At 43.0% G+C, this 27,274-nt stretch overlaps 4 protein-coding genes across 6 annotated transcripts; 2 read left to right on the plus strand and 2 right to left on the minus strand.

The window, feature by feature from the left end:
• The first annotated feature begins 2,012 nt into the window (after nucleotides 1-2,012).
• mgst3 (microsomal glutathione S-transferase 3) lies at nucleotides 2,013-3,554 on the plus strand. Of its 2 annotated transcripts, none has more exons than XM_023965361.1 (6): nucleotides 2,013-2,138; nucleotides 2,331-2,457; nucleotides 2,540-2,613; nucleotides 2,736-2,793; nucleotides 2,931-3,003; nucleotides 3,085-3,554. In XM_023965361.1, exons 2-6 carry the CDS (start codon nucleotides 2,341-2,343, stop codon nucleotides 3,219-3,221), a joined length of 459 nt encoding a protein of 152 aa, XP_023821129.1. In that variant the 5' UTR covers nucleotides 2,013-2,138; nucleotides 2,331-2,340; the 3' UTR covers nucleotides 3,222-3,554. The 2 variants fall into 2 exon arrangements, with proteins under 2 accessions (XP_023821129.1, XP_004079031.3); XM_004078983.4 differs by having other exon boundaries at nucleotides 2,045-2,162.
• A 128-nt stretch (nucleotides 3,555-3,682) lies between these two features.
• Nucleotides 3,683-9,266, minus strand: LOC101174375. The gene is made up of 5 exons (XM_004078985.4): nucleotides 8,843-9,266; nucleotides 6,735-6,941; nucleotides 5,844-6,104; nucleotides 5,596-5,762; nucleotides 3,683-4,792 (listed from the first exon to the last, which is right to left on the minus strand). The coding sequence occupies exons 1-5, from the start codon at nucleotides 8,907-8,909 to the stop codon at nucleotides 4,748-4,750; spliced, it is 747 nt and encodes a 248-aa protein (XP_004079033.1). The 5' UTR covers nucleotides 8,910-9,266; the 3' UTR covers nucleotides 3,683-4,747.
• Nucleotides 9,267-9,317: 51 nt separating this feature from the next.
• LOC101174623 (importin-13) lies at nucleotides 9,318-21,837 on the plus strand. Its single transcript, XM_004078986.4, has 21 exons — nucleotides 9,318-9,541; nucleotides 10,315-10,440; nucleotides 10,543-11,183; nucleotides 11,251-11,391; nucleotides 11,461-11,602; nucleotides 11,704-11,870; nucleotides 11,999-12,119; nucleotides 12,485-12,632; nucleotides 18,000-18,181; nucleotides 18,311-18,337; nucleotides 18,431-18,565; nucleotides 18,710-18,856; nucleotides 18,949-19,029; nucleotides 19,115-19,252; nucleotides 19,332-19,428; nucleotides 19,499-19,551; nucleotides 19,639-19,705; nucleotides 20,384-20,442; nucleotides 20,577-20,666; nucleotides 20,769-20,950; nucleotides 21,066-21,837. The coding sequence occupies exons 1-21, from the start codon at nucleotides 9,479-9,481 to the stop codon at nucleotides 21,157-21,159; spliced, it is 2,901 nt and encodes a 966-aa protein (XP_004079034.2). The 5' UTR covers nucleotides 9,318-9,478; the 3' UTR covers nucleotides 21,160-21,837.
• LOC101174862 (fizzy-related protein homolog) lies at nucleotides 21,298-27,069 on the minus strand. Of its 2 annotated transcripts, none has more exons than XM_023965356.1 (14): nucleotides 26,822-27,069; nucleotides 26,367-26,531; nucleotides 26,154-26,285; nucleotides 25,597-25,660; nucleotides 25,397-25,524; nucleotides 24,751-24,833; nucleotides 24,480-24,663; nucleotides 24,333-24,398; nucleotides 24,153-24,255; nucleotides 23,888-24,069; nucleotides 23,578-23,811; nucleotides 23,010-23,114; nucleotides 22,823-22,915; nucleotides 21,298-21,786 (listed from the first exon to the last, which is right to left on the minus strand). In XM_023965356.1, the coding sequence occupies exons 2-14, from the start codon at nucleotides 26,442-26,444 to the stop codon at nucleotides 21,745-21,747; spliced, it is 1,494 nt and encodes a 497-aa protein (XP_023821124.1). In that variant the 5' UTR covers nucleotides 26,445-26,531; nucleotides 26,822-27,069; the 3' UTR covers nucleotides 21,298-21,744. The 2 variants fall into 2 exon arrangements, with proteins under 2 accessions (XP_023821124.1, XP_023821125.1); XM_023965357.1 differs by having other exon boundaries at nucleotides 26,184-26,285; nucleotides 26,822-27,068.
• Between the last annotated feature and the right edge of the window lie 205 nt (nucleotides 27,070-27,274).

Genomic DNA, 27,274 nt, shown 5'->3' on the forward strand with positions numbered 1-27,274 from the left:
ATCCCAATGAAGAAACAGTGAGGAACTCTTACATTGCAGAGGATTCTTATTCCTGTTATTGAATCCAGAAGCAACAAAAGGAAAAATAAGTTTTCAGTGAAAGCTGGAATAAAAACAGAGGCCATTTAGACTCTCTATTGCACATAGAAAAACTTATAAAGGTCATGTTCAAAAGATTCCTTTCCATGATTTTATTTTTTTTATCCCTTTCAAACTGTGGTAACGTTTGTTAGTCAGAGGTGTACCACTCTGATCATTCTGTGTGAATCTGGAAAGGTTTAAAATAAAACTTTTGAAAACAAGGAACTGTTGATCACAGCAACACTTTTCATCTGTTTTTAACCAAAAAGATTTTATTTAAAATCATATTGCTCTAATTTTTACGTGTGTCTAATGCCACTAGGAGTTCAAATTTTACTTTTAACAATGAGAAAGAATATAGGAAGTAGAATTATGAATAATTTAGATCAATTATTCAATTCATCTTTATTCCTCTAGGGCAGGGATCTGTAACCTGAGGTCACATGCTGCTCTTTAACATGATGCTATGATTTTAGCCACAGTGTTTCCTGTGGGGATCTTTTCTACCAGGGCTTGCTGGTTTGGTCAGTGGTTGTTGCTACAGTTGTTGCCCTTGTGGGGGTGGCTGGAGTTTGTCATTGCAGCCTCACAGCTGTGGAGAGGACCCCATTGTTGTCCCGGTCTGGATGGCGACAGTGGCAAAGTTCCTGTGCCTGAGCTGGCTCCAGGTGTGAGTCGATTCCTAAATACTGTTTCTTAACAGCAGAGCCAAGCTTTAAGTTTCTTTTAAATGTAAAATGGTTTGTTCTTTCTTTTCAATGTATAATAGAGTATTTAATTGTATGATAATTGTCAAAAAATTAAATAAAGGTTTCTACTTCATGGATTTTGTCTATCAAGGGTTCTTTTTGGAACGTAACCCCCAACGAAAAACAAGGATTTACTGTATGAAGATTTGAATTTTGCTACACAATTACTACAGAATTTTTTGAAACTGAAATGTCAAATACCAATTTATTTATAATTTTAATTAAGTGACAGAACGAGCAATGTTGAAGAAAAAGAAAAAGCGGTTTGGAGGATTAATTTTTCATTTTACTTTGGAGTCAATGAGCACAGCTTCAGAGTGAAAATGAAAAAGCCTTTCCAGTATTGACTTTTATTTTGAATAATGAGACACATATGCTTCCATACATTTTGGTCAGTAAGAAAATGATCCAAATGGCTATTTTAATGTTAAAGTTTGCAGACTCCTGCTTTAGGGCTACAAAATTAATAAATATGTCTATCAGGAAACATCCATCCATCCATTTTCTTAAAACCCGTTGTCCCTTTCAGGGTCACGGAGATGCCGGAGCCTGTCAGGCAGGGTACACCCTCCATGGGGTTGACTTTCCTGTGCCAAGCCATGCAAAGCAGGCACTTTTGCTTTTGTTTTTCATTGATTTTTGTCAATTAAAGCAAAAACGTTGCACTTATGATGTTGTGACCTTTATTCCAGCCAGAATAAGCATACCAGCTCCATTTCTATTGGACAGTGAGAGGAGCTGTGCCTTCTTGCACCTGGGAGTGGCACATGTCTGACTGAATGTCAAATAGGTAATTGTGGTCATATTACTAATATTATTACTTTTAAAAAATATATTTAAAAAAAAACTTTATGTAGAGGGCAAAAACCAAGTGAAAGGCAAAAAGTCCTCTAAGTAGCGGTAAATTCAAAAGATTTATTAAATTTATCACATGAGCCAGTTTGTGTATGTAAATCAAACCTGTAGTTCCGGATTTGGGGATGCGGGAAATTTTCCCATGTTGCACCAATAATACGGCAGAAAAATGTCATTGTACGATCATACAAATCGCTTTCACTGGATTATAGCGGCATAGTATATAGTATTGTTTTCATAAATAATTACTGAAGAAGAGGATGAACCTCAAAGAAAAAAATATGTCGAAATATACTAAAGGAGGGATACTGGGCCACAGGTAACACCCCACGCCCACTCATTACGCAATTACGTACGAAGCGTCCACGCGCTCAACAAGGAAACTTCAGTGTCCTCCGCGCGCGCCCACTGACTCTCCACGGTCAAAGCGGTTTGGCTAGCTTTCACTGTTGGGTAAATTCTCGCATTTATTTTTTGGTAATTTGATTTTATTTATGTAAACGACATTTCGCTGCAGCTAAACCATTCTACCCGTATTAGTAGCACTTTGTTTTTATACAGGAAATGAAGGATTTCGAATGTGTTAAAAGGCTGAAACGCCAGCTTTTTCTTACCGAGCCATCTATCTCTTTGCACCGACGACAGGTTTGCCGAGATGGTTGTCCTTTCCAAAGAGTATGGATACGTGGTTCTGACAGGCTTCGCCAGCATGATCATGGTGGGACACCTGGCTGTCAAAGTTGGCAAAGCTCGGAAGAAGTACAACGTCCCGGTGAGCAGCAGTGTTTGCCTGTTTCTGCTCTCCTAGCAGAACTGAAACTCACACCAGCCTTTCTAAAACCGTGACTTTGCAGTATCCTAAGATGTACAGCGATGACCCAGAAACTGGGGTCATCTTCAACTGCATCCAGCGAGCTCATCAGAACACGTAGGTATTAAAGCTACTGCATAAAATAATGTTTCATTTTAATAATCATCATGTGGCATAATATCAGTTGTAAGTTGAAAGTGAAGCAGGTGAAAGTTGACGCCTTTGTTCCTTCCCACCAGCCTGGAGCTTTACCCCGCCTTTCTTTTCTGCCTTGCAGTGGGCGGCTTGCATTGTCCTGTAAGTTTAGTTTGTACACCACTCCTAAAACAATGGCCTCCTGTCAGATTTAAAATATTGTTTTACAAAATAAAAGCATGTTCATCTGTTAAACTTCTTTGTTCATTGTTCATCTTCTTTGTTCGTTCTTTGTTCAGCGCCTTGTCAGTGGATTAGGAATGGTGTGGATCGTAGGTAGAGAAGTGTATGCGCATGGCTACGCTACAGGAGGTAAAATAATTCCTATTCTATCACTTTTATAGCTTTTCTTATTTTGTGTTAATTTTACGCTACTGTCTGTGTTTCTACCAGACCCCAAGAAAAGGATGAGGGGGGCGTTCGGGACCTGGGCTTTACTGGGAATGATGCTGACCACTCTCCGCTTCGGGACCCACATGCTGGGCTACGACGGACCACGGTTCGGACCCTTCCGTCGGCTTCAGGCGTAAAACCGAGAATGAATGCACTATTATGCTCTAATAGCACAATCATTTAATCCTTTGATGACACTTTTACTATTGTATGTCCTATGAATGTTTGAGCAGAGAGATGTTTAATTGAAGTCAGCTGATTCGACCAGTTCCTAACAACAGAAAAAAAAAGGAACTGCCTGTTTAGAGATCAGCAGGGGATCCTTTGACTTCCTAAATGCCTTTCTACACTCAAAGTGATGCCTTTTCTTTATAATTCATCAACCTGAACAACAAGAGTTTTGACATTATGCATAGCTGAAAACAAGTAAAATGTAACTTTTTAAATAAAAAAATCTCCATGACTGCCTCTACTCTCTTTTTATTATTCCTCACAACCCCATGGATTACTTTTAATATAAAATATGGTTTGTAGACATGTGTTATAGTTGTGTTTAACAGGTGTGTTTCTGTGCATGCAGGGAGTGGTTTGCAATCGATTTTTTTTTTTTTTTTTTTTTTCTCTTCGTCTTTTATTATTATTGAGGGTTTGCTCAAAGTCCACGTTGCATATCTGGGCCAGATCATTAACTCTCTAAGCCATCAGTCCCAGGGACTCGTAACCCTTCAATCACACTCGACAAAAGTGATTCAACAGTTGGAACCTCGCCCACACTTTTTTTACGCCCGGCATTTAAAACACACCCAACCAAGTTCATTGTTATATTTATTCTCACATTTCAGTGGCGTTCCATCCCACACCACTGTCGGCGCTTCCAGTGACACCAGGTCAAAAGCTCCAAAACCAACATTTTCATGAGACATCTGAGCAACGTTCCTCGCAAAAATTATAATTTCAAGTTTTACACTACTGTCAAACTAGGACTATACAGGTTTAATACATTTATAGGTTATAGCATTCAGAGCTGTAGCACTAGATTTTGTCACATAACCTGGATAAATGTTCTGAAGTAGTATTTTCTGTTAGCCTTTCTGTCTCATTTTTTTCTCTTATTCTGAAGTTGTCTTTACAACTTCCTTTAAGGCAGCAGTTCGAAAGTGCACTTATTCATATTTGGTCATCAAACCCCCCCTGAAGGCCTTAAAAAATCTAACATATCCAGTCTGTGGCTGCATGTCGCTCTGTTTACTGTAAATATCTGATCTTATTAACCAGAAGTGAACACTACCCTACCTGTCCCCTAGGGGGCAGTATGACCATTTGTGGTGCATTAAAGTGCTCACGAGGAGACAGTCAACGCAGCAGCAGCTGTGCCTTTTTTTCTGTTGGTTTGTAACAACAGCAACAGGTTCCTGACAGTCTCCAGAGCAACAAAGGGAATGTGGACGAATGTTAACGTGAGCTGGAATCTCAGTTTAAAGGATTTACATTACGAAACTCCTTTGTAGCTGGGTCGATACTGACTCTTTTCATCCACAGATGCAAACTTTTGACTCTTGATGCTGCTGCCTTTCATAGAAAGCTTTTCCTCACATCTAAAGGGCCTGTTCAGCTGTTGTTTCAAATGCATGGAGTGAGCACCAATGAGAACCACATGTTTCCATCAGTAGGAGTATCTGGAGAGTGGCGTGTCCTCCATCAGATCATCCTGCAAGAAACCAGGGAAAAAAGACCAACTGTGTCAGAGAATGAAAGAGGAGAAACAAACAGCTCGACGTTTACTGTCATTTATTTATATAGTACATGTATAGGTGATAATACACCAAGAGAGCATGCAGTCTTTATACTGATCAAGGTGAAATAGACTGTGGAAAAGGAGCTTTGGGAGTATGTTTCTAAAGAAAAAACTAAAAGAGATGAACATTAACCACACAAAAATAAAGATTTTTTTTAAATAACATGAGTTGAAAGGTCACGTAGTGAGTAAAATGACGCTGCAGAAATCTTACAATAACAAAATACAGTTTAAATCTGCACCAGGCAGAGATCTTTAACCATGTTTTTTTTATATACAAGGAGGGACAAATAAGTTGTTGACTATGTAGCACGGAGGTGAAAGCATCATTATACGGAGTAGTTCTGATTCTCAATACAAATGTCGTAAAATACCAAAAATGTTATTTACAATTACGGGGTTAGGTGTTAATGCATATTTAAGCTTAATCAAACCACCTTTGCTACTAAGCTTTTTTTATTAATACCGAATAAGTCAAGTTTGAAGTGTTGAAGATGGCATCACAAAACATCACGTTGAAAATTAATGAAATTGCTTTGAAATTGTGAGTGCTCTCTGCTGCCACTTTCTATTGAAGCTAATGTAGTGGTGAGTTGGTGTAACTGCAGGTAAATTCCAACTTATTATGTCCTAACTATAAGTCAATATATTTTCACTCAGTTTCATAGATTAAACGTCACATGATTTTAAATAACTGGTTTTGTCCCTCATCTTACCATGGGAAGGTCCTGCAAACGGTGGAACTCCGGGTGATTCATGCGCTGACGGAACTTGAGGAAGAGGGCAATGAAGACAACGGCAGTGGTGACAATGAAGACCGAGAGCAGGCCAGCCAGCAGGGGATCAAGTGGAGAGTTTTTGTGGAGGTGGAAACCCCTCAGGTCTTTAAAAGGAAATGAACTGAATGTGGATAAAGTTAAAAGGTACATTTTGGAGGTAGAACGACTGAAAAGAGTGTTCTCACCTTCATCTCCGACATTCAGCTCAGATGGAACATCCTGGTGCGTCGGCCCTGCTGAGGCCTGACCTATCGCTGTGGTTAGGGTTTGTTTGGAGGCTGCAGATACTGTTGATGGCTGTGTGGGGGTGGGGGGGGTGGAACTGTGCGCCATGGCGACTGACTGAGATGAAAAGATGCTCAAGAGGGTTCTGCCCTCAGCAGTCGGGGCCTGTTTAGAGGTGGAGCTCAGAGAGGTCAGCGTGGATGAAAGGCTGTCTGCAGCAGCTGAAAGAGAGGATGTGAGCTGCTCAGGTCCACACAGAGCAGGCAGAGATTTCTCAACCCTGCTACTAAGACTTTAACACTTCTGATAGTAAATGCTGATCTGCACCGTCCAATCTTCACTTGATTTCATTTCCTATTCAGCAATATTTAATGTGAATGTCTATTTAACACATTTTGTCTCTAAGTCATATTCAGATTTGTTCCAAATAAAGAAGTAAGATTAGTTTACAGGTTCATTTCACAAAGCTAAAAGCTTAAAATTTGATAGAAACACTTTTCCGAGTGATGACCTCCAAATTGTCCTTAAGGGACAGGAAGTGACATGAACAGCTGCATTGTGAGCACTCTTATACCCTCTTTCTGTTATTTCTGTGCAGCTAAAAGAGCCCGTTGACATCAGCTGACAATGTTTATCTAAGCTATAAAAAGGCGTCTTTGGAGTGAAGTTTGGTCATGCATTCTCAGCCAGGAAGTCAGAAGGTCGTGAGAGGACAGTCTGTTTGAAAACACGCTGAATTTATGGGGAAGTTTGAATTAAGGTACTTATAAGACAATGTAAAGAGATGGGACGGGAGAAATTACACAAACAGAGACAGTAATAGACTTGTGGACTCATTTGGGAGTGATTACCTGAGAGGGATTGGGCGTCAGGGTGAGCAGTTGTATCAGAGTAAGTTGGTGAAGCTACTGTGTGGTTTGAGATGGAGAAATTAGCGGTCATTTCTTCGTTTGTGGGACTCTCTGGATGGACGGAACCTTCCACTGGGGGAGCGGTTGTAGGTTCTGAAGTCTCATGGCTGAGGGGTAAGGCCAAGGTGGGGGCGGGAGGCTGCAGATCTGTGAAATGAAATACTGAAATTATTCATGATGTGGTATTTTTATGGGGTACAAGTATTGAAACCTTATTAACTAAGACATCTTGAGCCTTTATAACGCAGTAAATGTCTGGAGGAAGAAATCTTTTAGGTAAAGTCTTTCCCAAAGTTTGTGCTGAAAGAGTTTAACTTTTTCAGAGTAACATGATGGCGTTTGTCCTATAATGTTGTCTGATCAACTTAAGTTGATGTTCAGTTGTTTGTTTTTGAAGTACTTCACGAGGAGCCAATTCAACCTTTTCCCCTTGTATTTGTAGGAGCTGGAAACTCAGAAGGAGGTTTAAGATCAACCAAGACACTCAACTCTGCAGTTTATTCAGTGGTCACAACACGCCTTTTTTCTTTTATTCCATAAGAATCCTGAATGTTTTAGAGATACCTATAGTTATTTGACAGTTACATTTTTCTGTGAAATGTTATACATTTACATCCAAAGGGATTTAAAGGCTAAAATCCAGTTGTAAGTGCGTCTGCTGTGCTGCTTAGCGAAAGTCACCCTGGAACCTCTTGGATTTACAAGAAGGCTGAAGGAGAGTGTTTTGGGCTTCAAAGAATGGCATTTACTAATTTAAGTTAGACAATTATTTATTTATTTTTGACAAACACAAAGCTCAACTGTGGTAGTTGTGTTTGTTGGAGGAAACAGCTTTCTTATCAAAGCTCAATATCAAGCTGGATTTGCCATTAAGCTGCTTTTTATAGCAGAAAATGTGTCACCCTGCCAGGAGTCTGATGAAGTAACCTGGTTATTGTTATTGACTGGTTATTGAATTAACCTGGTTACTGTTGTGTCTGTGGTTAAAACAATCAGTAAACCTTATTGTCTAATTTAAATCCCAGTGGGAGGACACATTCATTTATTCATTCATTTTCTTAACTCTTTTGGGGTCACTGTGAGGCGAGGGTGCTAACCACTGTTCCACAGGGCATCCCTATGAGGATACATGTTTAGTTGTGATATTTTACTTCATTCATTTGATGTTCTTAACACCAAAACAAAGAATCAGCTGCAAACTGTTGCATCTGCGTGTTCTTTCATAACACTAATGTTCTCACTTTACAGTGGGCCTTTTTTTTTTGGAGGGGGGGGGGTCTGTGTGGAATCGAAAATCTGCATTTCAGAATGCAAAAACACAAAACGAATTATTCTGCTGGTTCTACTACAAATTCAGGACTGAAGCAACTTGTAAAGTAGTCTGCACGCTCTCTTTCAATCACTGCAAACCTTTGCTGACAGAAAAGGTCAGCTGTCTGATGCTGCAAAGCGGAAGCGCCCCCAAGCAAGATCACGGAGCAGTATTAGCTTTCAACTGTGCAATCAGCAAAATGAGAAAATAAATAAAATCAATTTAAAAATAAATTAATAATTTGCCACACCAGGTGGAAATATCAACATAGAGCCTAGGGCACCTTCCAAGCACAGATTATTATTATTATTGATCTTATTGTTTTTTTTAATTTAAATTTAGCATTATTGTCTTCATTATTATTATTATTACTACTATTTTGCTTGGTTTACTTGTTCAGTTTTAATGACAGATTTTCTTTTAATTAATCATCTATGATGCAAATGACACACAAAACTGAAAATAAGAGACAAATTCTTAACAACGGAGCCTAAACAACATCAACGATAACAAAAAGTTCATTCAAAATGAAATTTGAAGCCTAACCAAATGTTTTTAATCCTTTTTCCAGATCAAATTTAAGACCTTGTTTTATTTTTATCCCAGAATGATTACATCATATGATACATTTGAAAAGTTCTGGAAAAATCTGTCAGCATGACTGGGGCCTTCAGGCGGCAGAGAGCATCTCCGGGTCCGGCAGATGGGTGGCAGAACTCCGCCGTCCGCCTCTTACCTGCTGCCTGCGGGGATCCGGTGATCACCACCAACGCGCCGAACACCAAACGAACCTCCGGTCTCATCTCGGAAGCTCTGGTCTCTCGATCTGATGTTTCCGTTACGTGGATCGACGGGGCGCCTCATCAGCGCTAAAAATATCCTGGGGGAGTCGGGCAGAAGAGCAGCGTGGGTGTGGCCGCCAGAGCGGAAACACACGCGGAGGCTTTAATTGAAAGAGATGGGCGAGCGCGGATGGCGGTGTGGGTTCATCCCTCCCCACTTTTCTGCTCGTCCTCCAGTCGAGAATAATTTGTTTAAGTGCATCGGTTTGCTGTCGGTCCCTCCAACCAATCAGAGCTCGGTGCGTCAGAGGCGCAGCTGCTGCGTCAGGAGCGCCTGGTTAGGGCTGTACAGGCAAGTTTACTGTACTTTTTCGTTATTATGACCCCATCCGATATTTGATTGGACTGCAGCGGGGGGGGGGGGGGGGGTATTGTGAGCCCCCACAGAGGGCAGTATATCGGCGCGCATACCGCACTCTGCGCATGTGTACTCGGACTTAAGGGACCCTGTGAGCGCTCAGACAGAGTCGACTCACTCCACGAACTATTCCCATCGATCAGACCCTGGAAGTTACCATAACCCTACCCCAATGGAGCCTCCATCTACTCCAGAACAGATGGAGATGGACCAGACAGTGGAGAATGTGGAGACTGTGAGTTACTTTAAAGTCTTCATCTTGAGAATAAATACTCTTAACTATTAAAAGAAATGATGAATAAATGTCAAAGTATTGAACTATAGAGTGTAAAATAACAGAAGAAAGTAGGAGTATATTTGATTTATTAAGGCTTGGGCTAAAGTGCAGCTTTTGAAACATGATGCCAGCTAAGCACATTCTGTCCTAATAATAACTAAGCATGTGTTCTAGATGAGTTGCAAGGACAACAAACTTCTTTTTTCTATATCAAGTTTATCTATTATGCAGCACTAAGGCTTATGTACAGGTTATACAAACTTCCTTCTTGTGGAACACAGAGACGGGGTTGTTATATTTCTTTGCACGATGGACGACATATGAAAAGAAAATTAAGATTCAAACTGCATTTCTAGAGTACTAGTTCTTTAATTAAATTGTGAATCAGGAGCAGACGAAAAAAGGCAGTTGGAAAAGAGCTGTAGCAGTAAACATAGGGATGATGGGAAATGAGAGGGGAGGGCTTACTCCCCACAGTCCCACCCTCAGCTCAGAGGCAAATTCTTGATGAACTACTCTGCAGAAACTTTGCCCCAAAAAACAACACTTTTAAAAGAATTGTGGCTAAAAACGGCTTAATCATAATTAAAAGACCAATAGGAACACTTATGAAATAAATCAAAAGCTGATCGAAGCGGGACTTTAAGATACAGTAGGATGTACATTTAAAAAGGGAAGCAAATTTTGAGTTGATCGGAACAGAAAGGAGTTTTTCTGCCCTCTGCCTCCAGGCTCTGTACCAGCTGTACTTCGATCCAGACATGGCACAGAAGGATGTCGCTCAGAAGTGGCTGACCCAGGCTCAGGCCTCTGCACAGGGGTGGCAGTGGTGCTGGGCCCTCCTCGGCTCTGACAAGGTCTGAGACCATCCCAGAAAAGAGACATTTTTTTTAAATTGAATATCAGAGCTCTGCAATGAAACATTTTTTGTGCTCTAATCCTAAAATGTCTCACTGCAGATCCCAGAGGTTCAGTTTTTTGGTGCCAGCACCCTCCACATCAAAATCTGCCACCACTGGAGTGACCTCCCCACAGAGCAGCACGAAACCCTCAGGATGCAGCTCCTCTCACAGATCTTGCACTTCTCCGCTGGGCCCAAAATGGTTCGGACTCGTCTCTGTGTGGCCCTGGCCTCGATGGCTCTGAACCTAATACCCCACGTGTGGTCTCAGCCAGTAGTGGACATTGTGCGAGCGTTCCAACCACAGAAGCAGGATTCTGAAGGGGGTTGCAGTGCAGAGGTCTCTCGAGACCCTCAGGCTCATTGTCTTGCTCTGTTGGAGCTCCTCACAGTGATTCCAGAGGAATTCCTGAGCAGCCGCCTCGCTCCGGCTCGCCGCTCTCAGCTGAGAGAAGCTCTGGCGAGCGAGTGGGCCACTGTGTGTCCCATGCTGCGACAGCTGCTGCAAAGTCAGGACTCATCTAGCCTGGTGAAGGAGAAGGTCCTCCACTGCCTGTCCAGCTGGGTTGGGCTGGATGTGTCTTTGGGAGAAAGCCAGGAGCTGGTCCAGGACTTTTTCTCTACGCTATCAAACCCACAGCTGTTCGATTCGGCTGTGGAGACAATAGTTACTGTCATCTCACAGCCCGACTGCCAAAGGTGAGGAGCATGCTGGGTAATGGGTAGGATTATTTTCGTAGCTGGGCCTCAGAGTGCTGGTGTGCAGGTACATCGACGCTCTCCTGAGCCTCATGCCTCTGGTCCTCGGGCTTTACGACCAGCTGAAGACAGCTGCTCAGGTTGGAGACATGGAGACCTCCCATGGGATCTGTCGCATCGCCGTTGCTTTGGGGGAAACGCACTCCAGGTATCCTCAAACACACCTGCAGAGCTCTGTCTTCAGTTTAAGTTTTTTGAAACTGTCGGCGTACCACAGGGTTTTGTTGGAACAGTTGGACCACTGGCAAGAATATTTGGCTTTGGTCAACATGATTCTGTTCTGTTCGGGCATCCCTGGACACTACCCTGTCAGCGAAACCACAAGCTCCCTCACACTTACCTTCTGGTACACTTTACAGGTACAGAAAGAAGAACATGTGATTTTGTAAAGCTTCTTTGATTTTTATTTCAAGTATAAGACATTTGAGAACTCTAATGTCCTTATTTATGACATTTCCAGGATGACATTTTGTCCTTTGAGGAAGAAAAGCAGGCGGTTTATCTGCAGGTTTACAGGCCAGTTTATTTCCAACTGGTGGATGTGCTGCTTCAAAAATCCCACTATCCTTCTGAGGAAGAGTATGCCTCCTGGTCTTCAGATGACAAAGAGCAATTTCGCATTTACAGGTAATCAGGAAAACTGAAGTTGGAACCGGAATAAACTGGTTCTGATCATCTGAACAGACATTTCAAAAGCAGTGTTTCCACAGTTGGAGCTTTGCGTTGCATCTTTAACTGTTATTGTCTCTTTACAGGGTGGACATCTCTGATACTCTGATGTATGTTTATGAAATATTGGGATCAGAGCTGCTCAGTAAACTCTACGACGGTCTCGGCAGACAGCTCATGGATCCCCAACAGTCGGGAGTTTGGCAGGTACCATGACGGAATAAAACTTTCATTAAAAAAGTGTTAAAAAATACGTCTTTAAAATGATCAGCAGACACAAACATGTTACTTTTTTTGAAGCTGATGAATGGTTTGTTGAAAATTAAGCTTAATTTTCTTAATATATGTCCTCTATCATGAGAAAAATGTCACAAGAACATTTTAAAAAGACCAAAAACAAAATTTTTATCTAAAAAAATATAGTATTTATAGAATTTCATTCTACTTCTCAGACCCATCAATCCTATTCCCTTTCCATCAACAGAATAGAACTTTTGTTGCTCACTTTTGCTCTCATCCCTTATCTGCTTTGCCTTGTTTGACAGCTTGTATTTACTTGTTCGTACTGTCAGGACACAGAGGCTCTGCTGTTCGGCTTCCAGTCCATCGCTGAGACCATAGATGTGAACTACTCTGATGTCATCCCTGGTCTCATTGGGCTCCTCCCCAGAATCAATATCAGCAACCTCATGCTAGCAGACACAGTCATGTACACTATAGGTACCTTCTCCAGTTGCATCACCATCCATCTTGCACATTGTATTCCTGAGAATGTTTATAAAGTGTCATCCAGCAGGTCAATTCATTACTTAACCATTTCCGTTCAATCATTTTCTCTGTTAATAGTCACATTTGTTGCATACGTTTTAATTGTTTCTAAAAAACAAAACAAAAAAAAGTTCCTTAGATTTAGTTGAATTTGAAGGTCCAAGAAACTTTTTATGGGTTTGGCCTCCATTGGTCCATGAACCCCAGTCAAAGTTTGACTTAAGGTGATTAGCTTGAGTGGCATTTACGCAATATCAATTCCCTGAAATTGAAAGAAACTTGCCAACATTTGTAAATTTAAGAATGTCTTTGAAGCTGTCACTGCAAATTCCCAGACTGCACATGAATGTCCAACCAATGGCAGCCAGATATGATAATATAATCATTACAGCGTTCCAACAAAGTGTTTGCTCACCAGGCAAGATCAAGACCAATTGCTGAACCAGACGTTTTTAATAGGTTCATTTAAAAGAATAAGAACAAATTTAGGCTCTAATTGGTCTTCAAGCCATGTAAGCAGTCAAATCCATCTCTTCTGAGCTCTTGTGACCATTTGCATTAAGACAGCAAGCCACTGAAATGGGTACATGTTGCCAAAAGCAGCCTAGCCTAGAGAAACAGCATGTCAAAGCATTTTCTGCCGCCTTGACTTAAATTTTTATGGAAAGGGGAGGAGCTTTGAAAATACATCAATCATCTGCAATAAGATGCACCTTCATTTACCACGTTTGGTTTTCTAAAACCCAACTGACAGAGAATAGGACAGATTAGTCAAATGCAACCACTTCTTCTTTCTCTTTCGGCTTTTCCCATCAGGGGTCGCCACAGCGAATCATCCTTTTCCACCTCACTCTATCATGAACATCTTCTACCCTAACGTTAGCCAACTTCATGTCCTCTGTTAAGACATCCATGTATCTCCTCTTTGGCCGTCCTCTTGCCCTCCTGCCAGGCAGCTCCATCTCCAACATCCTTCTACCAATATATCCACTATCCCTCCTCTGAACATGTCCAAACCATCTCAGTCTGGCTTCTCTGACTTTGTCGCTAACACAGGCAACATGAGCCGTCCCTCTGATGTACTCGTTCCTTATCCTGTCTAACCTGGTCACTCCTAAGGAGAACCTCAACATCTTCATCTCCGCTACCTCCATCTCAGCCTCTTGTCTCTGTCTCACTGCTACCGTCTCTAACCCATAGAGCAGAGCTGGTCTCACCACTGTCTTGTACACCTTTCCTTTGAGTCTTGCTGACACTCTTCTGTCACACAACACTCCTGACACTTTCCTCCAACCGCTCCAACCTGCCTGCACTCGCCTCTTCACCTCTTTTCCACAATCCCCATCACACTGAACTGTTGACCCCAAGTACTTAAACTCCTGCACCTTCTTCACCTCAGCCCCCTGTAACCTAACGCTTCTACCTTGATCCCTCTCGTTCAGACACATGTATTCTGTCTTACTACGACTGACCTTCATGCCTCTTCTTTCCAGAGCAAACCTCCAGCTCTCTAGCTGTTCCTCCACCTGCTCTCTACTCTCACTGCAAATTACAATGTCATCCGCAAACATCATTGTCCAGGGAGATTCCTGTCTTACCTCATCTGTCAGCCTGTCCATCAGCATAGCAAACAAAAAAGGACTCAAAGCTGATCCTTGGTGTAGTCCCACCTCCACCTTGAACTCCTCTGTCTGACCTACAGCACATCTCACCACCGTCATACTTCTCTCATACATGTCCTGAACTACTCTGACATACTTCTCTGCCACTCCAGACGACCTCATACAGTACCACAGCTCCTCCCTCGGCACCCTGTCATACGCCTTCTCTAAATCTACGAACACACAATGCAGCTCCTTCTGACCTTCTCTGTACTTTTCCATCAACATTCTCAAAGCAAAAATGGCATCAGTGGTGCTCTTACGGGGCATGAAACCATACTGCTGCTCACAGATCTCCACCTTCTTCCTAAGCCTGGCTTCCACTACTCTTTCCCACAGCTTCATTGTGTGGCTCATCAACTTGATTCCTCTATAGTTGCTGCAGTTCTGCGTGTCACCCTTGTTCTTAAAGATCGGAACCAGAACGCTTCTCCTCCATTCCTCAGGCATCTTCTCACTCTCTAAAATCCTATTGAACAACCTTGTTAGAAATTCCACTGCTGTCTCTCCTAAGCACTTCCATACCTCCACAGGTACGTCATCAGGACCAACGGCCTTTCCGCTCTTCATCCTTTTCAGAGCCTTCCTAACCTCATCCTTTCCAATCTCTGCTACTTCCTGCTCCACAACAACCACATCTTCCTCCCTTCTTTCCCTGTCATTTTCCTCGTTCATCAGCTCCTCAAAATACTCCTTCCATCTTTTCTGTACACTCTCTTGGGTTGTTAGCACCTTTCCATCTCTGTCCTTAATCACCCTTATCTGTTGCACGTCCTTCCCATCTCTGTCTCTCTCTCTGGCTAGCCTGTACAAGTCCTTCTCTCCTTCCTTTGTGTCTAACCTGTCATATAGCTCATCGTAAGCTTTCTGTTTGGCCTTTGCCACCTCTCTCTTCACTCTACGCTGCGCTTCCTTGTACTCCTGTCTACCTTCCTCAGTCCTTTCTACATCCCACTTCCTTTTAGCCAACCTCTTCCTCTGGACGCATTCCTGTACTTCCTCATTCCACCACCAAGTCTCTTTACCGTCTTTCCTCTTTCCAGATGACACACCTAGCACCTTCCTACCTGTTTCCCTGATAATCTCTGCTGTAGTTTCCCAGTCCTCTGGAAGCTCATCCTGACCACCCAGGACCTGCCTCAACTTCTGCCTAAATTCCTCACAAGTTTCTTCATTCTGTAGCTTCCACCACTTGGTCTTCTTTTCTGTTTTCCCTCTCTTCTTCTTCCTGACCTCCAGAGTCATCTTACACACCACCATGCGGTGCTGTCTGGCTACACTCTCTCCTACCACCACTTTGCAGTCATTAACCTCTCTCAAATGACCTCGTCTACATAGGATGTAGTCCACCTGAGTACTCCTACCTCCACTTCTGTATGTCACTCTATGTTCCTCTCTCTTCTGGAAGTAAGTGTTGACTACAGCCATTTCCATCCTCTTCGCAAAGTCCACCACCATCTGTCCCTCCAGATTCCTTTCCTTCACACCAAACCTGCCCATCACCTCCTCATCACCTCTGTTGCCCTCACCAACATGTCCATTAAAGTCTGCTCCAATAACAACTCTCTCTCCTCTGGGAAAACTCTCTATGACCTCATCCAACTCACTCCAGAATCTCTCCTTCACTTCTAACTCACAGCCAACCTGTGGCGCATACCCACTGACTACATTCACCATCACCCCTTCAATTTCTAACTTTAGGCTCATCATCCTGTCTGAGACTCTTTTCACCTCTAGAACACTGTTTACAAACTCCCCCTTCAGAATCACTCCTACCCCGTTTCTCTTCCTATCAACACCATGATAGAACAGTTTGTATCCTCCTCCAATACTACGTGCCTTGCTGCCCTTCCACCTTGTCTCCTGCACACACAGTACATCTACCTTCCTTCTCTCCATCATGTCTGCCAGCTCTCTGCCTTTCCCTGTCATTGTGCCAACGTTAAGAGTCCCTATTCTCAAACCTATGTTCCTGCCTTTTCCCTTCTCTCTCTGGCCACGGACCCTTCTGCCTCCCCTCTTTCTTCCACCAACAGTAGTCAAATTTCCACCGACACCCTGTAGGTTAACAGCATCGGTGGCGGTCGTTGTTAACCCGGGCCTCGACCGATCCGGTATGTCTAAAGTGTTGTGGATGATTCGCATGGTTATTTTGGCAATTTTTACGCCGGATGCCCTTCCTGACGCAACCCTCTCTATTTATCCGGGCTTGGGACCGGCACAGAAGTTACTGGCTTGCAACCCCTGTGGCTAGTCAAATGCAACCACTAATGTCTAAAAAAAAAAAACATCCCTGATTCTGTCTGATTTTAAACGTTCTGTAAATTGAGTCAAAATTATCTTGGACTATTTTCAGTTTAGTTCCTAAAGATAAAAAAAAGTGTGAGATTAACGGCTTTGTAAGGAATTGGCAACCCCTGAAACTAAGTAGATGAGTTGGTGTTGTAAATGGGTAATTTTCACTAGCGTGTATGTGAGTTTTAATCAAAATTCAGTGGAGGTTTTGTGGCATTTTTGCAGAGCCAGTTTAACCCCTTAATGCCTGAATTTATGTCCAGCATTGAAAAACAAAAGTACTTACTGTTACTTTACTAATTGCTTTCAAGTAGATGCTAAATTATGGTAGGTTTATTGTTTGATGCATATTTGGATCAACAGGCGTCATGGGGACCAATTGAAGAACAAAACTTGCAAGTATGTACCCAAAATTTACACAATGGTCTGGGTGAATACTTGGTTCTGATTTACTGCAGGGAGTGGATTGACAAGTGATATATCACACCTAAAAAAGATGTCCTGTCACATGGCCCAAATGTTTTATGTCATTGCGCTACACTTGGTATTCCAATTATTAATATTTTTAAAAAAGCAACATATTTTCCACAGTTTATCACAACAGCAAAACAGTTAGAAAAGACGGGTGATTTTATAGTTTACTTTAACTTGTTTGGTTAATTTGATCCTAGAAGACTGCGATGCAGCAGAAAAAGTAAAAAGAGAAAAAAGGAGGGAAAAGGAGGAGGAATTGAACTATATAGACTTTGAAACAAACTTTTGCTTCTATAAATAGACAAAAACAAGAGGTAAGAGATGAACTTTCTCTCTGAACTGTTGCTTTTTTTTAACCTGTCATGACGATCAGCGTATCGCTTTCCTTGGCCACTGCAGTTAAGGCCGTTACCATGACAACGCATTGCACCGCGGACCAAATAGCGTATGGCGTATTCTTGTAAAGCACTTTCCTACCTTCTTCAAAGGTCCTAAGTGCTTTACAGTCACAGTCCCATTCACCTATGCACACACACATTCACACACTTATGGCAGCTCCGCTGCGGAACACTGGAGCCAACCTCCCACCAGAGGCCGATGCATCCGACGGTTGCATCCGCGAAGTCCGTTAATTTCTGATAATGGACGCCTCGACTGGCATTATCCTTTACAGACCTTAACTGTTAAGGTATATACTTGCGAGTTTTCTTCTTCATTTAGTCAGTCACAAGTTGCTGCAGCCGAGTAAGATATTGCCCAAAGCTGAGCTAACTAAGGTGAAACATCTTCAACCTATAAAAATGAATCAAGATGACCTTTCTGGTAAAATGGGAGTTCCACAAGTTGAAACAGTAAAAATAACTCAACTTTGCGCTCTGTAATCGAGCAGGATCCTTGGCCGAATGGCTGGCCGATCACCCTGTGATGCTGAGCAGCGTTCTGCCGATGGTGCTGCAGGGCCTCGAGAAGGAAGAGCTGTCAGTGTCCAGCGTGTCCACGTTGAAGAGGATCTGCAGGGAGTGCAGGCAAAACTTCAGCCCCTGCGCCCAAGACATCCTCTCCGTCTCACAGGTCAGACTTGTCATCTTTTTAACAAAATTTTTTAAGATGGAATCTGTATGGATTTAAGGTTAACAGCCACATACAGATTTGTTTGAAGCAGTGGATGTATTTTTCTTTTTTTTGGAATCTTTTCCACAGACTGTGCTGCTGAAAAACCTTCATAAGGTGAGTAAACAGCTTTGATGAAGTAACGTATTTCACATTTGGTGAACGTATTGCCGTCAACTTGAGGGCACATGCTATTGTGTGTGGGTGCAGAGCAGCCAGTGCATGTGGCTGATGCAGGCCTTGGGTTTTCTGCTGTCCGCTCTTCCTGCAGAGGAGATTCTAAGCGGCCTGCACTCCCTCATCACACCTCACATCCAACAGCTGGATGCACTGGCACACCAGGAGGTAAATGAAACTAAACCAAATGGGATACTGGGTGCCAAAGAGGCACTCAGCATCACAACAAAACATACATAGGAAAGTATCTTGATTTTTTTGCACAAGCCTTAAATAGACCAGGAAAAGGAGAAAACTGTGTCTTCTTTGCAGCCGAATGCCTCCAACAAACAGAGCATCATGCACATCCTGGGGATGCTGTCCAATTTGTTTTCCACTCTGGACATTAGCACCCATTCAGAGGTCTCAGAGGGAGACGCCAGTCTCAGACTCTCCCCCTCACAGAGACCACCAAACCCGGTGAGTTTACAAGAAATCATACAAAGTTTAAACCAAATATTAATGGTTTTGCTTTGGAGAAAATGGGAACAGTCTTCATTTATGATGTGCAGGTTGTGGTTGTCCTCCAGCAAGTGTTCCCTCTGATTCAGACCATCCTTGGTAAATGGCTTTGTGACTCAGAGGTGGTGGAGGTATCCCTTTATTCAATGATGACAATTGCACATGTGGAATCAATGCATTTGCATAAATTGGGACACTCCCTTTTTCTCTTCACAGGCGGTTTGTGGCGTTTTTGATAAATCCGTACGCACACTCCTGTATGATTTTGGGCCGATGGTGCCCCAGCTGTGTGAGATGTTGGGGCAGATGTACGGGGCGTTTCCTCAGGCCTCCGCCTTGAACCTGGCACGTCAGGTAACACATTTATGGACACAAACAACACCATTTTTTTCCATCCAACATGCATTTGTGACACAGCGTCGCTGTGTTTCAGATGGTTCACATTTTTGCTGGAGAGGAGCATCACATCTCCGACATCAAGGGCCTCACTGAAGTGCTGACCTCCGCCACACTGGCTTTATTTCAACAAGGTAACAGAAAGCTGCAGAGAAAAGGCTTGATTCCAGAGTGATTTTGATCAAGCCGGTCGTGCTTTTGCAGGTCTGAGGGATCATCCGGATATTGTAGAATCATTCATGTACCTTCACGCTCAGGTCAGTTTGATTTCCTCACCTTCATATAGATCTTTACTGGTCAAAATCTGCCCCCTATCTCAAACTCTCTGTACTTCTGACTGTTAGATACTTAAAAGAAAACCTGGCTTGTACCATTCGGACCAGCTGGATGTTGAGGCCTTGTTTCATTGCGGTTAGTATCTCTTCTTTTTGTAGTAGAGGACACCTAAAGTACAAAGAAAAATGTCAAACTGAACAAAACAAAACAAAAAAAAATATTCAGAGTTGTCTTACTCCAATTCTTACAAGTATTTCAAGATTGTTGCGATCCAGTTCAAACTGTCAAAAATACGTCACGGGGCCCCGAAACATTGATTCAACTGAGTGCATGCACTTTGAGTTTCATGTATTAAACTACGATACAACGGACAACCTGAGGCCGAGATTTGGGCAAAAGATTTTAATTCTAATGTCAAAAATTAGAATCTCCTAAAAAGATTGTATTACTCTTTTTGTTTGTTAAATGAACCTTTCTAACAGCTAATCAGAGCAGGCCCTTCTTTGGGATGGGCTGGGGTATCTGTGGCCCCCAACCAGCCTTCACTCTAGACTGCATATGATAGGTGATCATTGAGGAACAGCTGATCTTTACATGCTTGAACTAAAGAAAACCTGGAGCAAAAAGAACACGGAAACAAAACCTATTTTAAGACAAATGCATGTGTACTGAATGATGAAATTAGTTTTTATTTATGCATAATTTTCCAAGTAACATAAACAACCTTAAATCCAGCTGACTTTAGGAAAATAAAATCTTTATCTTGACTATGAATCAGTTGCATAAAAGGGATTTTGAATTGCTTTCTCCCAGGGATTCAGGCCATCAAGTTTCCAGAGACGGCTACAGTCAAAGCTGCCTGCCTGTTTTATGTAAGTGTGGAGATTTTCAAGCGGATGGCACCGACATGCCTGCACCTTCCAAAATAATCCCCATCATCAAAACTGAAACATTCAATGGGCCAAAACTGATTCTAAGAACAGATTTCCTTTTGTGCTTGTGACAGACGGAGTTTCTGAATCGCTGCAAAGATATGCCCTTGCTCGCCGGGGACCTGCAGAAGGATGGAAAGCTTCTGACGGAGACCGTCATCCATGTGAATCCGACTCGACTGACAGATGAAAGATCATTCCCCTCATTGGTGATGTGATTCTTCATCCTCATCATTGTCGTGTTTGTGCTCTCCCTTCCGTTGCAGGCGATCGCAGGCGGCTCTCCCCGCGGCGCCACCGAACCCTTCTCTGACGTGCTGCTGAACCTGAACAGACACTGTCCGGCCCTGCTGCCCCGGTGGCTCAACGAGTCCCTGCAGGCGGCGGGATTTCCCGCCGCTCAGGTGTCTGCTGAGCAGAAACAGAGCTTCATCCAGCAGCTCCTGAGGTAATCATCAGAGCTGCTGCAGAACATCTGGAAATACTGCTTTAATGTCATTTTTGTTCAAACTTTTCCCATATTTTGCACTTGTTCACACTTTTTGTTTTGTTTTTTGTGGCAGGGAGCAAACCAACAAGCGGCGCATGAAGGAGACTGTGATGGAGTTTTCTCAGCTCTGCAGAGGCCTGCAGGGCTCCGGATACTCCAAATACTGAAACCACCTTTTAGTTCAAACAGCCCGCCCGCCCAAATAGGTGTTTAAATACTCTTATCCCCAATTCTTAATTTACTTTCAGGGAAAACTTGTGTTTTGATGTGTAATAACAGCGGATTATATTCAAGAGAGAATTTATGTTGTCTTTTGGGTTTATTTTTCTCTTCCTTTCATTCTGCTCCAGTTCATTTTCACTCTATCAAAATATAGAAACATCCCCCGCCTGAACCCGGCAACATCTTCTCTGTTCCACAGCAGCGCCTCTTTAAAAATGTTCCTTCAGTACATTATTATATAGCTTAGACCTCTTTGTGAACTTCAGCCAGTACAGAATAAAACAACGATATCACTTTAGCACAACAGAAAACAGGAGAACACCAGCAGCTTTTCCAGCAGTTTTTGTTTCTTTGACGTTTCTTCCCGTCAGCTGAGACTGGAGGAAGTTTGAGTTCGTCCTCGGTTAAAAAAAAAAAAGGAAAAAGATCTCTGGATGTAGTGTTTTTTCTCTGTGAAGGGGAGTTCCTCAGTGCCGTGTGTTGGTGCATGCATTCAGAGCCAGACCGCCGCTCCTCATCCCGGACGTCCACTACCGGATTCTGGTGAAGAGATTCAGGACCGACTTTGATTCCTACAGAGAGAAGAAGAGCAAATGGGAAAAAATAAAAAGAATTATTGGCGATTTTCAGTTTTAAGAATGTATTTACCTTAAGTTCTTTAAACTGTCAATTGATTTTTTTTTAATTAATAAAAAAATATTTTTTTTGATGAAATTCTAACTAATTATAAAAAAATAATTATTTTTTATTTTAGTTTTTTAAACCAAATGTTTCCTTATTTTTTAAAAGAAAAATGTAAAAAAAATAAAGAATGCAAGACTAAGAATTTTACATTTATCAAGCCACAAATTGCTTTTTATTTAAACTTGTTTAATATTAAACTTATTAAAATTTCAATTATTTTCTAGAAAAAGAAGAATAAATTAGATTTTTTGTTAGTAAATAGTAAGTACATTTGATTTGTCACAGTTTTCCAAAAAACATGGTTTATTACAGTAGTTCTTTCTGTATCACTGAATTCTCCTTGTGTGGCCGAAACATCCATGCATGGCAGAAAAAAAGCTTAAAATAACCAAAATAATTAATTATTTTGGTTTTACTGTCACTCATTTTCATTTTCCTTTAATAAATGTTCACCATTTCAATAAAAAATAGGTAAAATCTTTCAATATTTTAAAAGTGAGTTTTACTTTCATTAAAATGTCAGAATACATAGTAAAAAAAATATATATACGGTATATGTATATATAATTTTTAATAAATAGTCACAATTAGTTATTTTTACGGTAATGATTTACTTTATAAAAACAAGCAATATAAAAAAAATTTATTTAGCAAGTAAATAAAATTTTAACAACATTTTGTCTATTTTAACAATGTTTTCTAGCAATTACAAAAAAAATGTTTGGACATATTTCTCTGAAGAGTTTAGTCGCCCCGCTTTCCTTTTCCTGAAATCCTCTCTAAAGGATTTCAAAATCAAACTTGTGTAAGTAGAACATGTGCCGTAAAACAGTTGAGAAAAAAAGCTGGGGGCGTGAGGAGTAGACATGCTAAAGGTTTGAAGCGGTGTGGATGGTTCTACGCCTGCTGCCTCTTTAACCGTACCTTGGTGCAGCGCGTTTTGCTGAAGACGTTCCAGAAGCGCAGAGTCTCGTCTCCGGCTCCTGTAACGATGGCCTCTCCGTCTGGAGACACGGCCTGGAGGAGAACGGCATTTCAAAGTACAAACAGTGGTTTTCATACTGGTTTTATTGAAGAAGCTCACAACAATCAGGCGCTTGTTTCACCATACCAGGTAGAGGACTCTGTAAGAGTGTCCGGTCAGCTTGGCCACCTGTGTGAGTGACGGGTACTTCCACACCAGAATCTGGTTCTGAGAGTAGCCGTGAGTGCTCACCTGGACACGAGTAGTTTGAAATGAACAAAAGGACTTCATTTAGAAAGAAAAATGATAATGCAAAAGCTTAAAATATGCAGCAATAAGTGTAAGTAGGTCAGTTATGCGGCTGAACTTCAAGGTTCTTTCATAGTTATGAAAGGTTATTAGTTATTGGCTGCCTGTTTTATAGAAGAATAGCTTCAAAACCCTCCTTAAAAGTTTAGTTTTCTTACAGGAAGTGATGCAAAAAGACAATTTAGAAAGGTAAACTGGAAGAGGCCCCTAGTGTTCAAAGAAGGTACTGCAGCACAAATTATAAACACTGGAAGTGACTGAGGAAAAAAGGAAAGTACTGACGTGCAAGAGCTTTTTATTTTATTTTTTAAATTAAAATTAATGAAACACTTATTATTAAACTATTTTTTTAATAAATGGGGTGTGAACATGTGAAACAGCACTTGAGACTGAGATGTGGCCTCACCAGTTCGTTGGCGTGTTTGGACCAGGCCAGGTTGCACACCTGAGACCCGGTGTCGGTGCTCTGCAGAGCCTGACCCGTCAGCGTGTTCCAGAAGCGCAGGCAGCGGTCGGCCGTGCCGCCGCCCGACGCCAGCAGCCCGTGCTGGTGGGGAGACCAGGCGATGGCTTTGACGGCGGCGAGGTGGTCGCTGTACTGCTGCACGGGCAGGAGGCTGGAGCTGTTCCACACCAGTAACTGCAGAAGGAAGAGCCTCGGAGCCGTCAGCTTTTCTGCTGCTGCCTGTTTTCCGTTGCTGATAAAGTTGCCTCACCTTGTTGTCGTTGCCCCCAGAGGCCAGGTGCTGGTGGTCAGGTGACCACTTGAGGCCGCACACTTCTTGCCTGTGACCCTGCAGCCTCCTCTCTGCAGAGGGGGGCGTCCGGACGTCCCGCTGCAGGATCACTCTGTCCCGGCTACCAGACGACAGCTGTTCTCCGTTCCACGCGAGAGCACCTGCAGGCAAACAGGATGAGCAAACCAAACTCTCCGTTTCACCCCTGCAGCACCAGTGAAACTTTTAAATGCAGCCGACTGACCTACTCGCGCCGAATGACCCTCCAAACTGGTCAGCTTCCTTCCTCCTGCTGCATCCCAGATTTGAACGTAACCCTTGTGAGTTCCCACGGAGACCAGACTTCCCTGCAAGAGGCAGAACAGGCCGTTTCTTTCTGCTTTTACTTTCTAACTTGTGCGAGCTCAAACCCCCATGTCTTTACCCTCTCGTTCCAACACACAGATGTAACAGAGTCTCCATCCACCGACAGATCGCACAGCCTCGTCACCTGTGGGCGCAGATGCAAGTTAGTGATCAATTTGGGGCCGGCCCCCTCGTGTGAGCTTTAGACGAGCCTCCTCCGGCTGACCTGGCTGGTGCAGGCGCTCCACAGGTAGACGCAGGCTCCCAGCCCGACGCTCAGCAGGTTACCCGCCGACCAGTCCACCAGGTTGAGGTAGAAGTCATCCTGCAGCTCTGGAGCGTCCAGCACTTTGAAGGGGATCTTGGAGATCTTCCGCGCAGGTTTGCGGGGGGAACGGAGTAGCTTGTGGCTGGCAGGAAACCGGCAGGAAAAGGACTTTAGCCATGCCAGCACAGAGGAAGCGTCTTCTCCGCTCAGCCATGAGGACATTCCCTACCTTTTGTTGCTAAGTGGAGAAAGGGAGTACGGGGAGACTTCGTTATCGCTGTCGAAAGGCACTCTCTTAGTGTGGACAGTGTACTGAGGGGAACACACGAAAACCAGAGATTAAAGTGAGGAGCAATCAGTTTCACAATTTCTCCTTTTTTTTAAGGAGAATATTTAGTTTGAAATATAAAATACAATTTTTTTTTACAATTTTATATTAAAAGCTGGGAGAAACGTAAAGACCCACTGATGAAAATAGGTTTTTTTCAACATGTTTTTGCGGCATTACAAATGTCACTTCTGAGTATTTCTTTATTTAAATCGTTGTCAATGGGCAGCAGACGAAAAAATGCCGTTTGAAAAAGCTTGCAGCTGTTTGTTGTTGCTCCGCTAATGTCATGCTACGTTCACACCACCCTCGGCAACGGAAGAAAACATCCTTTATAAGGTTTAGGGTGGGGTTGCAACAGTCTCACCCACAGGTGAATGTAACATAAACTACCGTCGCCCTGCAGAAACTATGTCCTAGAAAAGGACACAGGTTTTTGGATTTAGGCTAAAAACGGCATATTCAGAATTCAATGACCACTGGGAACGCTATTATAAAGATGACTGGAGTAAAACTTTAGGGAAGTATGGAAGTTTTCTTTCTGCACCCTAAAAAGGCCACGGGAGTCTTGAGTGAGGACGGCGTGCCGCCGGTCATCTCCGTGGGGGTCCGGCACTGAGTCGATTCCCGCCCCCAGCAACTCGTTCCTCAGCAAGGCAGCATACGCCACGGCATCTGAAAAAACAACAACAATAAAACAACCAACTCATGCCTGAAGAGCTGGGGCCAAGAGGGAGAATTTCAGACCTTTGCCCGAATCTGAACCGGCATCCTTTGCTTTGTAGTTCTGAGACGGAGAGCGGCAGTTTTCCTGCAGAAAACGGAGGAGTTGTTTTTTTCAGATTTACAATCTGTTTTTCCACTCACCTAAAGACCCACTCCGATGAAAATTGTGTTGTTGACGTTTTTGACATTTTTATCATTATTGGAGGACATATATCAGGAAAATGTGAATCTTAAATTTGTATTTCTGAGTATTCATGTATTCAAATCATTGTGAATCAGGAGGAGCCAAAAAAATGCTGTAAGCTAGCTGTACAGCGTGTAAACCGATGGATGACGGAAAGTGAGGGCGGGCTTACTTTGCTCCAACTGTCCCATCCAAAACTCAAAGGCAAATTTCGAACGAACTACCGCCACTCTGCAGAAGCGATGTCCCTGAGAGCAACGCCGATTTTTGATTTAGGCTAAAAAACAGCACCACGGGGTACCCTTTGACAATAGATCAAACTATGATCGGAGTGGGTCTCTGGAGTGGAATGTGCAGAAGAATGTGCAGTCCTGGTTTTTGGAGCATCTCAGACCAGGAGCAGGTGACTGGATGAAGGTCTCACGTTGGCATAGTGGAAGTTGATGCTCCAGTTGCTTCCAGCTCTGGTGGGGATGAAGCGATCCCCAGACTTCACGCTGACAGGACTGCAGGCGGCACCGAGGCTCTGGGGTAAACAGAACAAGTAAGTTCACTGCAGAAAAAAAAAAAGAGACAAAAACTCCAGTGGGACTTCTCTGCTCCTCACCTTGGTCAGGCAGGCCTTGCTCGGGAGGTTCTGGTGGTTAATCTGCCTCAGGAGCCGCCTCTCATACTCTTGGTCCATGTCACCAGGGACAGAGGACAGTCCCCGCCCCCCACTTTTACACCTGCGGTCCCTCCCGGTGGGAAAATCCACGCAGGACCCCCATATCTGCACAAAAGGATTTGTCCGTTTAAAGCAGGACTCATTTAGACACACAGGGTTCAATTAAAGCTGACTCCAACTATGCGGCCCGACAGCTAAACGTCTCCGTGTTTGCGCTTTAATGTCTCCTTGGACTGCGTTCGCATAACATCCGCACAGAAAAACACGCAGATTATGGAGACAAAAACACCCGAAAACGCGGCGTAAAATATGCCAGCTGCGCTGTTGTCATGACATCGCGACGGTGCCCACAACAACAACGTTTTACAGTAGGCGATTCAGTTTCGCTAGCTTACCTGTCACGGTGGCTCAGGTCACCACGTCAACTGTCATCTTCTCCGGAAAACAGGAAGCCTTTGGTGGGGTGGGGGGTGGATTTAAAATAAATAAAATAAAAAGAAAGGCCTGTCGCTTCCTCCTCCAGAAACTACAACCAGACACTTCAACACCAACGAGACCCTTTCATGGTTGTTTATGTTCGCGACAAAGATGGCGACCGAATCAGCTGGAGCAGAAATTCTTTGGTGTTTGGTCGACTCTCGCTGCCCGGGACATTTAGTGCGGTGCCACAGTGACCCCTGGCGGCGATTTATAGTCATTGCGTGTTTCCCTTTGGATGAATGTTATTCCACATACGGCCACAGAGTATCGCTGCTGCAACATAAAACAAACTTAAAAGGAGCAAGCCTTAAAAAAAAGAACGGTGTATCAAAGTGGTTCAATCAATCAAATTTAGAGCCTGTGGATGC

Source organism: Oryzias latipes, chromosome 17, assembly GCF_002234675.1.
Source record: "Oryzias latipes chromosome 17, ASM223467v1".
In the NCBI taxonomy this organism is placed as follows: domain Eukaryota; kingdom Metazoa; phylum Chordata; class Actinopteri; order Beloniformes; family Adrianichthyidae; genus Oryzias; species Oryzias latipes.